The sequence below is a fragment of the Echiichthys vipera genome, assembly GCF_963691815.1.
Source record: "Echiichthys vipera genome assembly, chromosome: 20".
Taxonomy (NCBI): Eukaryota; Metazoa; Chordata; class Actinopteri; order Perciformes; family Trachinidae; genus Echiichthys; species Echiichthys vipera.
This window is the reverse complement of record NC_139845.1, coordinates 24,208,189-24,222,753: the sequence shown is the minus strand read 5'-3', so window position 1 is coordinate 24,222,753 and position 14,565 is coordinate 24,208,189. Positions and strand designations below refer to the sequence as shown.

Below are 14,565 nucleotides of genomic sequence, written 5' to 3'. Positions count from 1 at the left end.
GAAACACCTACTGTATTATATGCCTTTTGTGTGCATTTTCACAGGATCTTCTTGCATTAAAAAACCTTTTCAACTTAAATGTTCCAGTGTCGTATTGCATGGTCAGAGATGGCCATCCTGCCTTTCCTAACCTAAACCCTAGTTAATGCCCCAAACCCAACGATTTAAAGAACCACCAGTCCGAGGTCCTCAAGCAGGACTTCAGGTCCATGGTGGACCGCCTGTTAGACACAGGGACGCAATTAATTATTTCAGGCCCGCTTCCCCCGCCGCGTTTTGGTGATGTTATGACCAGCTGCCTCTGCCAGCTGCACCTGTGGCTTAAAGGATACTGCCTGGGGAAAAGTATTCCATTTGTGGACAACTTCACAGCTTTTTTTTAAACAGACCCAGACCTTAAACACGACGGCCTGCACCCTAACTAGGAGGGGTCAAGACGATGAGCACACATTCAGCACAGACATTAAAATGGCTTTGCTGAATGTGGGCTCTTTTAAACAAATCTTGTATTATAAATGATATAATTTTGGATAACCTGGACAGCATTCTCCTTACAGAGACATGGCTTGGCACTGACTTTAACTTTGTATTTTCAACAATGGGGTGCAGAAGAGGGGGTGGCACTGCTTCAATTATAAAGATCACTATAAACATGAAGTGTTATGAACAGCTACTTAGGCTGCTAAAAACAAAAGCATGGTACTCAAATGCTATCTATTCTCTGTATAACAGTCTACAGACCACTTCAGTGTTCTACCTTTTATTAGTGAATTTTCAGAATTTTTATCAATTATTCACTCCACTTTTAATAGAATTTTAATAGCCGGTGATCTTATTCTACAGGTGGACATCTCCTCAGACTCAGTGTACAGAGACTTTTTAAACCTTTTAAACTGCCTTGAATTTAAGTAACATGTCATGCAGCCGACCCACAGCAGAGGGCTGGCCTGGCCATTGGTGCGCCCTCTGTTGTGGACAATTAAAACGAGACCCACAACCCCATGGAGAGCTGAGGAAGTTAAAAAACTCAAAAGGGAATGCAGGAGTGCTGAGAGGAAATCAAAGTTAACAGTTCACTATGAAATTTTACGTCAAAACCTCAAAATTCACAATAACACAGTGAAAAAACAAGCGAGAATCTCCCACTTCCAAAAACGAATCAATGACCATAAACATAACCCCAGATTCCTATTTTCCACAATTGATCTTTTAACTAACAACGTGCAGAGTTTGCATGTGCTCCCCGTGTCTGCATTGGTTTTCTCCGGGTTTCTTCCTCCCACAGTCAAAAGACGGTGTTGGGTTCATTGATGACTCTAAATTACCTGTAGGTGTTACTGTGAGGGTGAATGGTTGACTCTAAATTACCCGTAGGTGTGAATGTGAGTGTGAATGGTTGACTCTAGATTACCCGTAGGTGTGAGTGTGAATGCTTGACTCTAAATTGCCCGTAGGTGTGAATGGTTGTCTGTCTATGTTTGTCTCTATGTGCCCTGTGATAGACTGGCGTCCTGTCCAGGGTGGACACCGCCTCATGCCCGATGTCAGCTGGGATCGGCTCCAGCCCCCCATGACCCCGATAGGGACAAGAGGTTGAAGATGAATGGAAGGAAATTTTAAAAGATTCTCCAAAGCACCAAATAATGCCCTTTGTAAGGACTTTGCAGACCACTTCAGAAGAAAAATCAATGACATCAGATCCAGTTTTTTATCAGAATCAGAATCAGGTTTATTGCTAAGTATGTTGGACATACAGAGAATTTGACTCCGGCTTATGCTTTGCTCACAGTTTCCAAACATTTAACAGGACAAACCTAAACATAACAATAACAATAACATTTACATAACAATAACAGAACAACACCGAACAATAATTTAAGATAAAAAATAGAGGTAATATTAAAAATAGGTTAACAAGTAAATATGAGAAATTTAAAATAGAAAGATAAAACAGCTTTTAACACCTGGATCATTGCTTTTGCCTAAGGAAACACTGGAGAGTTGTGCCCTGGTTGGATACTTGGTCGACTTTTCTACCAGGTAAAGCCCACAACCTGCCTTTTCGATCCAATTCCCACACCACACACTTTGAGGAACAGCTGTTGTATCTGGTGAATCGTTCTCTTCAGACGGGTGTCGTCCCCACCTACTTTAAAACAGTGGTGAAGCCCCTTCTGAAGAAGAGTGATTAGACCCCAATATTTTAAATAACTACCGGCCTGTATCCAACTTACCATTTTTAAGTAAGATTTTAGAAAATAGTTTTTAATCAAGTAAATGTTTTTTAAACTCATCATATTTAAGAGACCCATCAGTCTGGTTTTAGGAGGAACCACAGTACAGAGACCGCACTTTTAACATTTTTAAATGACATGCTGTAATTTAGATAATCATAGACTCACAGTCTTGGTACTGCTGGATCTAATTCGATACAGTAGACTATCACATTTTATTAAATAGACTGAGGAACCTAGTCGAACATGGCTAAAACACCTTGTACCGGATGCTATCGTGGACCTGCCGGGGTTCACTGCTGTGAGAGTCTACAAAGACACAAAAGCAAGCGGAAAAAGCAGAGGTGGGGGACTCATCATGTATGTCAACAGCCTCTGGTGTAACCTAGGATTCAATGTCATATGTTTAGTTAAGACATACGTCACACTGCACAATGAAAGTCTTACTTTGCACATCTCCCTGGTCACAAAGAAAGTAAAAATGAAATAAAAATATATATTTAACTAAACAGTGTCAAAAAATAGAATTTTAAAAAGGCTGCAATAAAATTTAAGTTAAAAAAAATGTACAGACTAAAAATATATGCAGAGACTAAAAATAAAACTAAATTAAAATTAAAGTGAAAAGATGGATTCTTAGAACAGATCCAAGAACAATATTGCACGATTAAAATGAAAAAAATTGAATCTTAGAACAGATCCAAGGACAGTATTGCACAATTGATTCTAGGAAGAAATGACAAGTATTGAGAGTACAAGGAAATATCTCAGTAAAGAAAGCCTCATTTTGCCGGGACCTCGAGCTGCTAGCTGTTAGCCTATGACCATATTATCTGCAGAGGGAGTTCAGTTACGTGATCATCGTCTGTGTGCTATGCTCACTATTGGTCAATAAATAAGAGATTTACATGGAGGACGAACCATTAGTTTGAACCAAAATAACCTTCTTTTGTAACATGTGAAAGTTTAAGAGTAGTATATTTGAGGGAAGACGCCCCCACAGGAAATAGTCAACCGTCGACTCTACAGGCTGAGTGCACTTCCCCATCAGACATCAAAATACACAATTAAATGTGGCCATCAGGGCAGCAATTCAATTCAATTTTATTAATAGTGCCAAATCATAACAAAAGTTATCTCAGGACACTTTACAGAGTAGGCATAGACCCAACAATTCCCCCGTACGGTGGCAACGAAAACCTTCCCTATAACAGACAGGAATGTCAGACAGACCCAGCTCTGTGGAGGACGGGAATCTTTCTGCACTGGTTGGGGAGGGAGAAAAGGAGAAAGAAAGAGAGAAAGACAAAGACAGACAAAAGACAGAGAGACTGACACACTTCCAGAGATGCAAGCAGCCAAAGAGTAACAGTAACTATAACAATATCTATAGTAATGTAATTATGACTTATATGATATGGCGGTTAATACAGCAGAATAGTAGGAACAGGCACATCTAAGGTGATGAGATGAGTAGAGGCAATAGCAGCTACGATACAGCAAGACATACCACTGATGGTGTTTTTATGGCTACAAATTTTATAATTTATAAGACTAGTGACAGTATAAATTACTAATAGTTATAGAAGTAGCAGGAAGTGTCATGCAGGACCACAGCAGCAGGCACCACCATGATCAGCAGAGACCTACACACAGGACCATGGCAGCAGGCACCACCACCATCAGCAGAGACCTGCACACAGGACCAAGGCAGCAGGAACCACCACCATCAGCAGAGACCTGCACAGGACCACGGCAGCAGGCACCACCACCATCAGTTGGTTCCACAAGAGTGGAGCTTGGTAGCTGAAGGCTCTGCCTCCCGTTCTATTTTTGGAGACTCTAGGAACGACCAGTAGCCCTGCATTCTCAGAGCGCAGCGATCTAGTCGGGTGATATGGTACTATGAGCTCTTTAAGATACGACGGAGCCTGACCAATAAGAGCTTCGTACGTAAGGAGAAGGATTTTAAATTCTATTCTAGATTTTACAGGTAGCCAGTGCAAAGAAGCTAATACAGGAGAAATATGTTCTCTTCTATTTGTTTTAGTAAGTACACGAGCTGCAGCACTTTGGACCAACTGGAGACTCTTAACAGACTTATTGGAGCAGCCTGATAATAAGCAGTTGCAGTAGTCCAGCCTAGAAGTAACAAATGCATGGACTAGTTTTTCTGCATCTTTCTGAGACACAATGTTCCTAATTTTCGCAATATTACGCAGGTGAAAATATGCAGTCCTTGTCGTTAGTTTTATGTGAGAATCGAAGGACATATCCTGATCAAAAATAACACCCAGATTCCTTACTGTGGTGCTGGAGGACAACACAACATCATCCAGAGTAACAATATCTTTAGTTATTGAGTTTCCGAGGCCTTCGGGGCAAAGAACGATGACTTTAAATAATTTCCCAGTCTGGGATCATTAAAGTAATTCTATTCTATTCAGTTTTGTCTGAGTTTAACATCAGAAAATTGCAGGTCATCCAGCTTTTTATTTCCTTAATGCACATTTGAAGTTTATCTAACTGATCAGTTTCTTCTGGTTTGAACGATAAATATAATTGTGTATCATCAGCATAACAATGAAAATGTATGTAGTGCTTCCTTATAATATTTCCTAAGGGAAGCATATATAAGGTGAATAGAATCGGTCCAAGGACAGAACCCTGTGGGACTCCGTGACTGAATTTAGTGTGTATGGAGGATTTGACGTTAACATGTACAAACTGAGATCTATCTGATAAATATGACTTAAACCAGCTCAGTGCGGTTCCTTTAATGTCGATCAGATGCTCTATTCTCTGTAGCAGGATGCGATGGTCAATAGTGTCGAATGCAGCACTAAGATCTGACAAACAAGCACAGAGACAAGTCCTTTGTCTGAAGCTATTAGAAGGTCGTTAGTAATTTTTACCAGTGCTGTCTCAGTGCTATGATTCGCTCTAAATCCTGACTGGAAGTCCTTAAATAACTCATTATTATGTAAAAAGTCGCACAGCTGATTGGCGACTAATTTCTCGAGGATCTTAGAGAGAAAAGGAAGGTTAGATATAGGTCTAGTTTTAAGAAGAGGTTTAATTACAGCTACTTTAAAAGACTGTGGTACATAACCTGCTGATAAAGACATGTTAATCATATCTAATACAGGAGTGCTAATTAAAGGTAACACTTCTTTAAGTAACCGAGTTGGAATAGAGTCTAGGAGACAAGTAGAAGGCTTTGATGGCGAAATAGTAGATGTTAATTTGTTAAGGTCAACTGTAGAAAAACAGTCCAAGAATATATCAGGTCGTACAGTTTCTAATAGTTATAATTTTGTCATTAAAGAAGGTCATGAAGTTGTTACTACTGAGGGTTATAGGAATACATGGCTCAATAGAGCTGTGGCTCTCTGTCAGCCTGGCTACAGTGCTGAAAAGAAATCTAGGATTGTTCTTATTCTCCTCTATTAAAGATGAGTAATAGGCTGCTCTGGCATTGCGAAGGGCCTTCCTATCTTGCCAAACTAAGTGAGAGTCCTCCAATTTAGTAGATCGCCACTTTCCAATTTTCGCGATATTTGTTTTAGTTCACGGGTTAGGAGTTATACCATGGAGCTAACTTCTTCTGTTTCATTATTTTCTTTCTTAAAGGAGCAACAGAGTCGAGTGTTGTTCGTAGTGAGCCTGCAACACTTTCAACAAGGTGATCAAATTCAGAGAGACCAACGTTAGTGCAGGAGTCTTGAATATTAGAATAAGGCATTAAATTAAATGCAGATGGAATCGCTTCCTTAAATTTAGTTATAGCACTATCAGATAAACATCTAGTGTAGAAACTTTTGCCCAGAGGTCAGTAGTCCTGTAATATGAATTCAAAAGTTATTAAATAATGGTCTGATAAAATAGGATTCTGTGAAAAGACTATTAAGTCATTGATTTCCACACCATAAGCCATAACAAGGTCGAGGGTGTGATTAAAACAGTGAGTAGGTTTATGTACACTCTGACTAAAACCAATCGAATCTAATAGAGCGATAAACACAGTTACTAAGGCTAATATTAACAACATCCACATGAATATTAAAATCTCCTACAATGATTACTTTATCAGTTTTAAGGACTAAATTTGACAGAAACTCTGAGAATTCAGATAGAAATGCAGAGTACGGACCAGGAGCAAGGTACACTATAACAAGTATAATTGGCTGCACAGTTTTCCAGGTTGAATGTGAAAGACACAGAGGACTTTCAAAATAATTATAATGTAGTTTAGGTTTAGGGTTGATTCTTAGGCCTGAGTCATAAATAGCTGCAACGCCTCCTCCTCGACCACTGTCTCGAGGAATATGAGTATTAATTATTAATTAATTAATGACTGGGAGGAGTGGATTCATTTAGGCTAACATATTCTTCGGGACGCAGCCATGTTTCAGTCAGGAGGGGGCGGTTTGGGCAAGCGGACCCCTGCTCCTGGGTCGGCCAGAGCCACGACCGGCTGTGTGGACAGATCCCGGAGACGAGCTGGAGCGCTCACAAACCAGCGTCAGGGAATATGAAACATTTACTAAAACTGAACAACTTAACTGCTTATTTATTCTCTGCTCCGACCATCAGCAGCTACACACACACACACACACACACACACACACACACACACAAGCCTCCATAGCTTATTGAGGCATTCCTGAAATGATCTACATGAGAACTTCCTCTGTAGATGAGGACACACAACTTATTTTATTTTCAAAAGACAAAAACTGAGTTAGAACCTCTGATAAAACAGGCTGGTGTGACCTGTTGCGGCCGTCGCTATCTTTGCACCGATGTCAACAAACAAATTCAAAAGTAGATAGAGCCATCCTATTCATTTTTCATCTCAACCAAATTGAATCGTCACACATTTTAATCGATTTTTAACTGTCTCAAGATGCATCGGTACATCCCTAGCTCAGATTTCAGAACCAACCAGAAGTTAGAGCAAAACTGGGCGCACACAGACTGCAGTGAGGTGCGCATCTGTTATGTGTGAGTGAGGATGACAGGGAGAAAGAGTGCTATGCAAAGATGAATAAAGATTCAAAGAACATTTACATTTCAATATCGCGTCGGGAAAAAAAAATGGAATCAATTTGTGGCATTCTGTGTAGTTTTTGTGGTCCATCGCCACACATTGGTCTATGTATGGGAAACAATGCCTTTATTTGCAGTATCAAGATCCTCTCGACAGGGTTGTCCTCTGAGCCACAGCCTCTTTGTGCTTTCGCTTAAATCCTTGGCTCAGATGATCAGATGATCCAATGATCCTCAGTCATCAAACCTATCAGGGTTACAGGCACACAACACCACCTGGCACTTTATGCGGATGATGTCTTAGTCTTCCTGGAAGACCAAGACATTCTACCCAGTACCTTTTATCAACACTGGACGAATTTGGCGCCCTTTTTGATTTTTGCAGCACTCGGTTTGTAAACAGTGCACTGTATATTTGCTATGACTTTAAAAAAACCACCCTCTTTAAATGATTTCTTATAAGACCCATCATACTGTGGGATAGTGTGATACTTGCAATGGACACATAGTCACATGACCAGTTCATTGCCTGCGGCCATGTGACCAGGTGTTAAGCAGGAAGTGATAAAGTGCTGTGTGTCTCAGTGGAGAGCCCCTTTTTCGACTTGGCTGCAGCACCTTTGCTGCAGCACCTTGGCTGCAGCGCACCTTGGCTGTGGTGTGCTCTCCCTCTCATACAGGGTGAAACTGCAAAACTGATGGTAATGCTCAGTAGTCTTAAACATTGTTAGCATGGAAAAGCTCAGGTTTGTGCTAGCCTTTTGTTTGTGTCTCAGCAAGGTAACCATGTGTGCGGCCAATGCTCTTTGTGTTAAGTATTTTAACCTGTGTGGAAATGCTAACAGTACATGCAAGATATTTTAAGTAGATTTTATTTATTTATGTTTCAGTTTAGGACTGACGTGACCACTGAGGGATGCTGGGGCACAGATACTAGTAAACAATATACATGTGTTTATCTGTATCTGTAAACATATTTTTAGTATGTGGTTTTAACTTCTGCACAGGATATGCCTCTGGTAAATTGTTTCTGCTTGGGGAGGTCAGAGTGTGTCATAAATTGCATTGTAGATATTAAAGGGTTGAAGGGTTCCTCCTGCCCCTTAGGTTGTGGTGTTGTCAGACATTCTTAAAGGTAGTCTTAGTACCAGGTACTACAATACATTAGGGATCAGTACAAATTTTTACAGCAAACAAGATGTTCAGGAGTACCTGGGTTAAGCATGCAGTTCAAATATTGCTACTGTAATAAATCCAAACACTCAAATCAACAGATTTCCTCTTCGGTAAATTACACTTCCCTTATTTTTTTCCGCCGACTAAATGTCTTATTTCTGTCTGACTGTTCTTCCTTCCTCATTCCAACACTTCAGTTTACTCTCTGGACTACTGTGGCTAACGGCAGGCCACAATAGGCAACAAGGAAGGAAATAAATGACACAAAGGTTCGGTGGGAGAAGGTCTCTACATACTTCAGTTCAATAAGACCAAAGATTATTTGGCCGACAATTTATGCTACAGCTTCAGTTTATCAAAAAATGTTTTATTGCTTATTTGTGCAGTAGTGTTTTGGTTTTCAGGACAACCTTGTAATTGTTTTATCCAAATAAAACACAGGAAAGTTTTAAATGAGTAACTGAGCTACCGAGGCAAAACGTTTCATAAGCTCCTAAAACCAGTTGCAATGTAGATGGTAAGAGAAAGTGTGACATAAGAAAAGGAGGAAAGGAAGAAAAAAAAGAAAGTGAATTGTGTCTGTATGAAAAACAACACTGCAAACACACTGGAGCTGCTAAGTTCATCATGCAATCTGTGTGACCGGGCAGTGCTCGGGCTGATCCAGGAACAGTGTCTGGAACATGTGGTTGTAGAAGGAGGGGTGGTAGAGGCAGGCCCTGGCACAGTCTGGGCTGAAGTTCAACTCCAGGATCTGAGGCTGCATCACTCGCTCACCTGACCCAGGATAAGAACAAACACTAATTAGATAAACAAATGATGATTATGGGGATTACACATGCTTTCAGACATGCACTGCTTTACAGTAATCTGGTGGCAACATGTCGGTGTCATGTCTAAATAATTCAATTCAATTTTATTTACAGTGCCAAATCATAACAAAAGTTATCTCAGGACACTTTACAGAGTAGGTAAAGACCACACTCTATGACTTATTTATGATTTACATAGAACCAACAATTCCCCCGTAGAGTACGGTGGCAACGAAAACAAAAACCTTTGTTTAGTGAAAAAAACAGTGAGTAAAATCAGAGAACAGTGTTCATTGTGTCAGAAGAGAAGATTTCAACAATGTTTTCTTCTCTAGGATTCAGAAATGAACAGGAAGTGTAGAGGCCACAGCTCTGAATGACTTCAGGACATCTGCGCCCACAGGACATCACTAGTTTCTCACACTGCTCTGGTTTGATCTGGTTCCATTCTGACTCAGTCTCTAACACAGTTCAGTTAGACTTTACTTTGTTGCCAAGGATTTTCCAGACATTCTCTATGGGGTTTAGATCTGGACTCTGGCCATTTCATTGTTTCAATATTCTTAGCTTCAATTAACTGCTTCACAGGTTTTACAGTGTGACAGGGGGCATTGTCTGTATAAAAATTACAGTTGATTGGGAGACAGTTGCAGTGAAGGTATTGCATGTGTAGGACCTCTAGGGGAAGTGATGTTTAAGGAATTCTTTTAGTCTGGCTGTCTGCTCAGCGTCGTAGGAAGACAATGGTAGATAAGACATTTGTATGCTTGTTTCGATAAGAGATAAAGTGTGGTTTACAACCTCGGACCCTCCTAGGGTAATAAAACCTGGAACTCCAGGATTAAGGACCTCCTTTTAACCTAAATCAACGTCAAATCTGACCGCACTTCGAACCGGAGGAGCGGTCTCTGTTTGGAGACAGAGGGACTTTCATTGATGAAATTTAAACAACAGAACGTTGTGTAAAAGTTTGGAAAACAGTTAAAGTTTGATGTTTCATCGCAACTGCCTGTTCAAAGACATTCTTGCAAGTGTGTAACAGTATATGCATTATTTGTATCTTGTTATGATTATGTTTATGTGGTTTCAGAAGTGTAAAGTCTCTGTCTAATTCCTGAAATAATTTGTGTTTTAATAATAGGCCTGTCACTATATCCAGGAGAGTGTGATGATGTGCAGTATCTGTATCTGTTAAAGTTGTCTGCCTAAAGATTTTGGTTAAATTGGATATCAGAAAGCTTAATAATGGAAAATCAACCAAAGATAGTTTAATGTCAGAATTAGAATTCCGGCGTAAAAAGCAGTTGATTCGCTCAGAGCCAAAGGGATGGGTTAAACCCTGAGACACCCCCCCTTTGCTGAGTAGAAAAGGAAGAGACTGCTGTCTCTGCGCGCTCTTGTTCTCTCTCTCCCCCTCTCTACTCTTCTGCATATCTTCTACTCTTCACCTCTCTTGACCTCTCTCTCTGCGTTTAGCACCTCTTGACCTCCCCACCTGCTGTTCGTTCCTTTGTTAACCCAAAGTTAACAAGAGACGTACTTTATACCTTGTTTCTTACTAAAGTATTTTCGTTTGTTAATCTATTTTTATCGCGTGACTGCATCGGTACTGTAAGACGCCAGGGCGACTGTAACATCAACAGTAAAGTAAGGTTGTCCTTTTAATGCAACTCTTGGTTAAACGTTGGTGACAGTTAGATTCTGATCCGAGTTCTGTTGGCAGGCTAATTAGAGCAAGTTTTTGTACCCGCCAGTGATATTAGAAACAAGCCCCTCGAGCCTCAAGCGTCTTATATCAACATTTAACCTTTTTCACTTGTCTATTCAATGTCGCACTGTCCTGTATTTTCCTTTTTGGGTAGTCAAATAAATGTTTGTAACCTTACGTCGTTGTGAGAGTCTTCCGTTCTGTGCAGAAAGTGTTGGTCACTGATAAGGCTGTGGTACGAATTAACTTGTTCAAGACGAGACTGATAAAATTTAACAATCAATTACCTAAATAACTAACAGGTATTAAACCTTCACCAAAGTTTAATAAACATCCTGTCTTAATTTGGTGTGGTGCCCTTACGTTGAGGTAAAATAAATCCTAAATTTTAACGAGTCGAGTTAATTCATAATTAATTCAGCGACTGATATATTTTAGCCATAACAAAAGTAGGCTTAATCTCCTACACATGTTGCTGAAGGAGGTTCACATAAACATTTGCATTCACCCTGCCATGTGGCTGCACAAGAGGCCCAACTCCTGCTGCAGAAAACATCCCCCAAACCATGACACTTCCTCCTCCAGATGGACCTGACTTCTTTACACACTTTGGGTTCAGTCTCTCCCCAGTCCTACGCCCAACAAAATGTTTCCATCAGACCCAAATAAACTGAACGTCCTCTCATCACTGAAGTCACTCTGGACCAGTTCTCCTCTGTTCACACAACATGCTCCTCAGCAAAGGCAAGTCTAGCCTTTTTATTCTGCTGATGAGAGGTTTGGTCACTGCAGAGTGGGCTTTCGCTCCAAAAAGTCTTAATCATTAAAACACTTTCTGCACAGACAGATCTGACCGGGCTTTTTGAGGGACTAAAATGAATCTGTTTCCTTTTAAAGTTTAAATATCCTTGAAATAACAGACTGAATGCCCAACCTCTCTCTGATGGCTGAGAGGGTCATCCCTTCGGCCTTCATCTGGACAACCTGCTGTCTCAGGCTATGTCCACATGATCGAAAACAATTAATTTTTTTCCGTCGTTCTTAAAAGGTTTTCCGTCCACACGGCCTCAACTCAAGAAATATCTGCGTCGACACGAAACCAGTGAAGGCGGCTAAAAATGCTGTAATACACATCAGGCTTGGATGTGGCGCTGTAACTACTACAGAAATACACCAACAAAGGAGAGGAATATACGGGGAGAGACACTGTTGTGTATAATCATAATACAGACATCGGAGAGTTTCTCGCCAAATCTGGGGATTTCCCAAATCCTCCTCAATCCTAGAGAGAAATCTAGTGACTGTTTTTGGTGTTAGTGGAGACTTTTGTTTTGGACACTGATGCATGAATCACTCTGTAGTTAGTCTCCTCAACGAGCAGAGGGTGCTGCTGTGAACCCCTTCCCCGTACTAAAGCACTGACAGGCGGGCACTGTCTCGCTACTTTTTGAGACCTTCTTGGCAACTTTATTTATGAAAAGCTACTAGCGACCAATTTAGCGACTTATTCAGAGCATCAGGGAAAAGGGAGAAATCTGTGGTCGGCCTAATTCATTCCCATGCATGTGGCTCAGAGTCCAGTTCAGTAAACAGTCTATGGGTAAGTCTCTCTCCTCTCAAGCAGCAGCACTGTTGTTAAGTGACGCTGTGGGGGTTAGAGGTCGGAGGTGGGGCAATGACAGCGTAGTTAACAAATTATGCGGTTTCAGTGTCCAAACAGCAACGCCACAGGGGGCTTTTTCAAATCGTCCTACTCTGGATCCGGGTTACAAAAAATTGTGTTTTTAGGCTCCAATAACGCTGGCTGCGTGTGGATGGTCGGCCAAAACCATACTAAAATTGTGCAGTTACAAGAAAACGGGTCTTTGTGTAAACGGGCCCCAAAGCACTGCTGGGATCAGGTGTGAGTGCACCCTTAGAAGAACAGAAGAAGCATTTCAGACCATTTTATCTTGTCCCCTAAATGAGTGAGGCCCTAGAGGCTTGCTGTTTGCAGAGACATGGGGTTTCTTAGGTATCCTCTGTCTTGCATCCAAGGCTTCTCCAACAAGACTCCAGGAAGGCCCCATGCAAAAATTCTCTAAAATGTTATAAGTCCTAGTCTTTGTCTTTTAAGAGAGGGACCAGCATTGGAGGTGTTAGGACAGGAACCTTGGGGTAGAGTCTTGGGCATGCTTAATTGAAAAGTTGGAGCATCAAGAGTGGTGTTAAGCTTAACCAACACTTTCTTCCCGCATTAGGCATTGTAATATATTTTTTGCATAAAGGGAGGGGAAGTAAAATTGTGTTCGACCACTGCCACTTCCTTGTCAAATAAAATTAAGAAGATATAAATCAACAAGTTTATGTAACTAACAAGATTATTTTTGATTATTTAATGGCTACATCGCCCTTTTGGGCCTCCCATTGACTGCTGACTATAACGTTAGTAGATGTTCTTTACCATGCTGCTGAATTAAGTATAGAATGAAGTAGAACAAACGTCTCACCGTTTTGACCAGTACTCCACTTCAGCATGAGGTCTACAGCATAGATTGCCCGAGATGATGGGTAAGGACATATACCATACGGAGCCGGTCGAGATGAGGCTGCCTGGAAGAACTCCCTGAATGCTTTAAACACCTCTGCCTGGGAAAGGGAGGAAGAGGGAAAAAGGGAAGTGTTAATGAAATAGTGTTAATATGCCCCTGTGCATGTAAGATATAAATATATTCTTAAATATGATCGAAGAGTGAATGTTGTGAGACAAGTATTACAATATGAGGGTATAAGCCTGGAGAAGTGTTAGGCTTTTTAATACATGAGTTAGACAAAGACACTGTGTTTGACGCTTGGGACGCTTGGGGCTCCAAACTGAGATTTTCCAGATCTGCATTGCAAAGAAACTAATGACACATTCGTGAGCATGTTGTGTAGCTAGGCTAACAACACTTTAGACTACAGACCATAAACTGGTCCACCAGCAGTCTCAGGCATTGAAGGTGTTTTCTAGCCCACTGCAAGTGATAACAACTGACGACGGCATGTTGAATGTCTGGCAAAACAATGTTGCGTCTGCTTACATAAAGCCGTACACAATGACGGGTTTGAAGCGGTGTCCCATTTCGTAGGGGTATATTTCATCTCCTAGGCCTTGTAAGGGCGCACTCACACTGTCCATTCATAACGTGCTCAAGCACGCTTCACGGCAAAAGTCTAGTTTGTTTGACCAGTGTGAGAACATCTGTACCGCGCCCAGGCACAGCACGCTTGCCGGCTGCGGCCCGGTTGATCGAGGTGGACATTTGAAATGCATGGATGCACATGTACTGGCAGGAGCGTGCGCACTAGACAAGCGCGAGCATTGAAGCCAGTCTTGATGTCTATTTATATACGCCTGTTCCTCGCAACAGACATTTAGAAAGTTGCCGCCGAACGGTTCGCGGTGGTTTGATGCAGAGGTGGAGTGTTTGCAGAGGTGTGTGTGTGTGTGTGTGTGTGTGTGTGTGTGTGTGTGTGTGTGTGTGTGTGTGTGTGTGTGTGTGTGTGTGTGTGTGTGTGTGTGTGTGTGTGTGTGTGTGTGTGTGTGTGTGTGTGTGTGTGT

General features: G+C 41.2%; 1 protein-coding gene across 1 annotated transcript in view; it reads right to left on the bottom strand.

The window, feature by feature from the left end:
• Nucleotides 1-8,965: 8,965 nt before the first annotated feature.
• The window catches only part of ttll12 (tubulin tyrosine ligase-like family, member 12), a 39,648-nt gene continuing 34,048 nt past the window's right edge, over nt 8,966-14,565 (bottom strand). Inside the window, exons 13-14 of the mRNA XM_083935199.1 lie at nt 13,472-13,610; nt 8,966-9,239 (exon numbers count right to left, since the gene is read on the bottom strand). Coding sequence (XP_083791325.1) covers nt 9,088-9,239; nt 13,472-13,610 — 291 coding nt within the window. The 3' untranslated portion in view covers nt 8,966-9,087. The remainder of the gene's footprint in view (nt 9,240-13,471; nt 13,611-14,565) is intronic.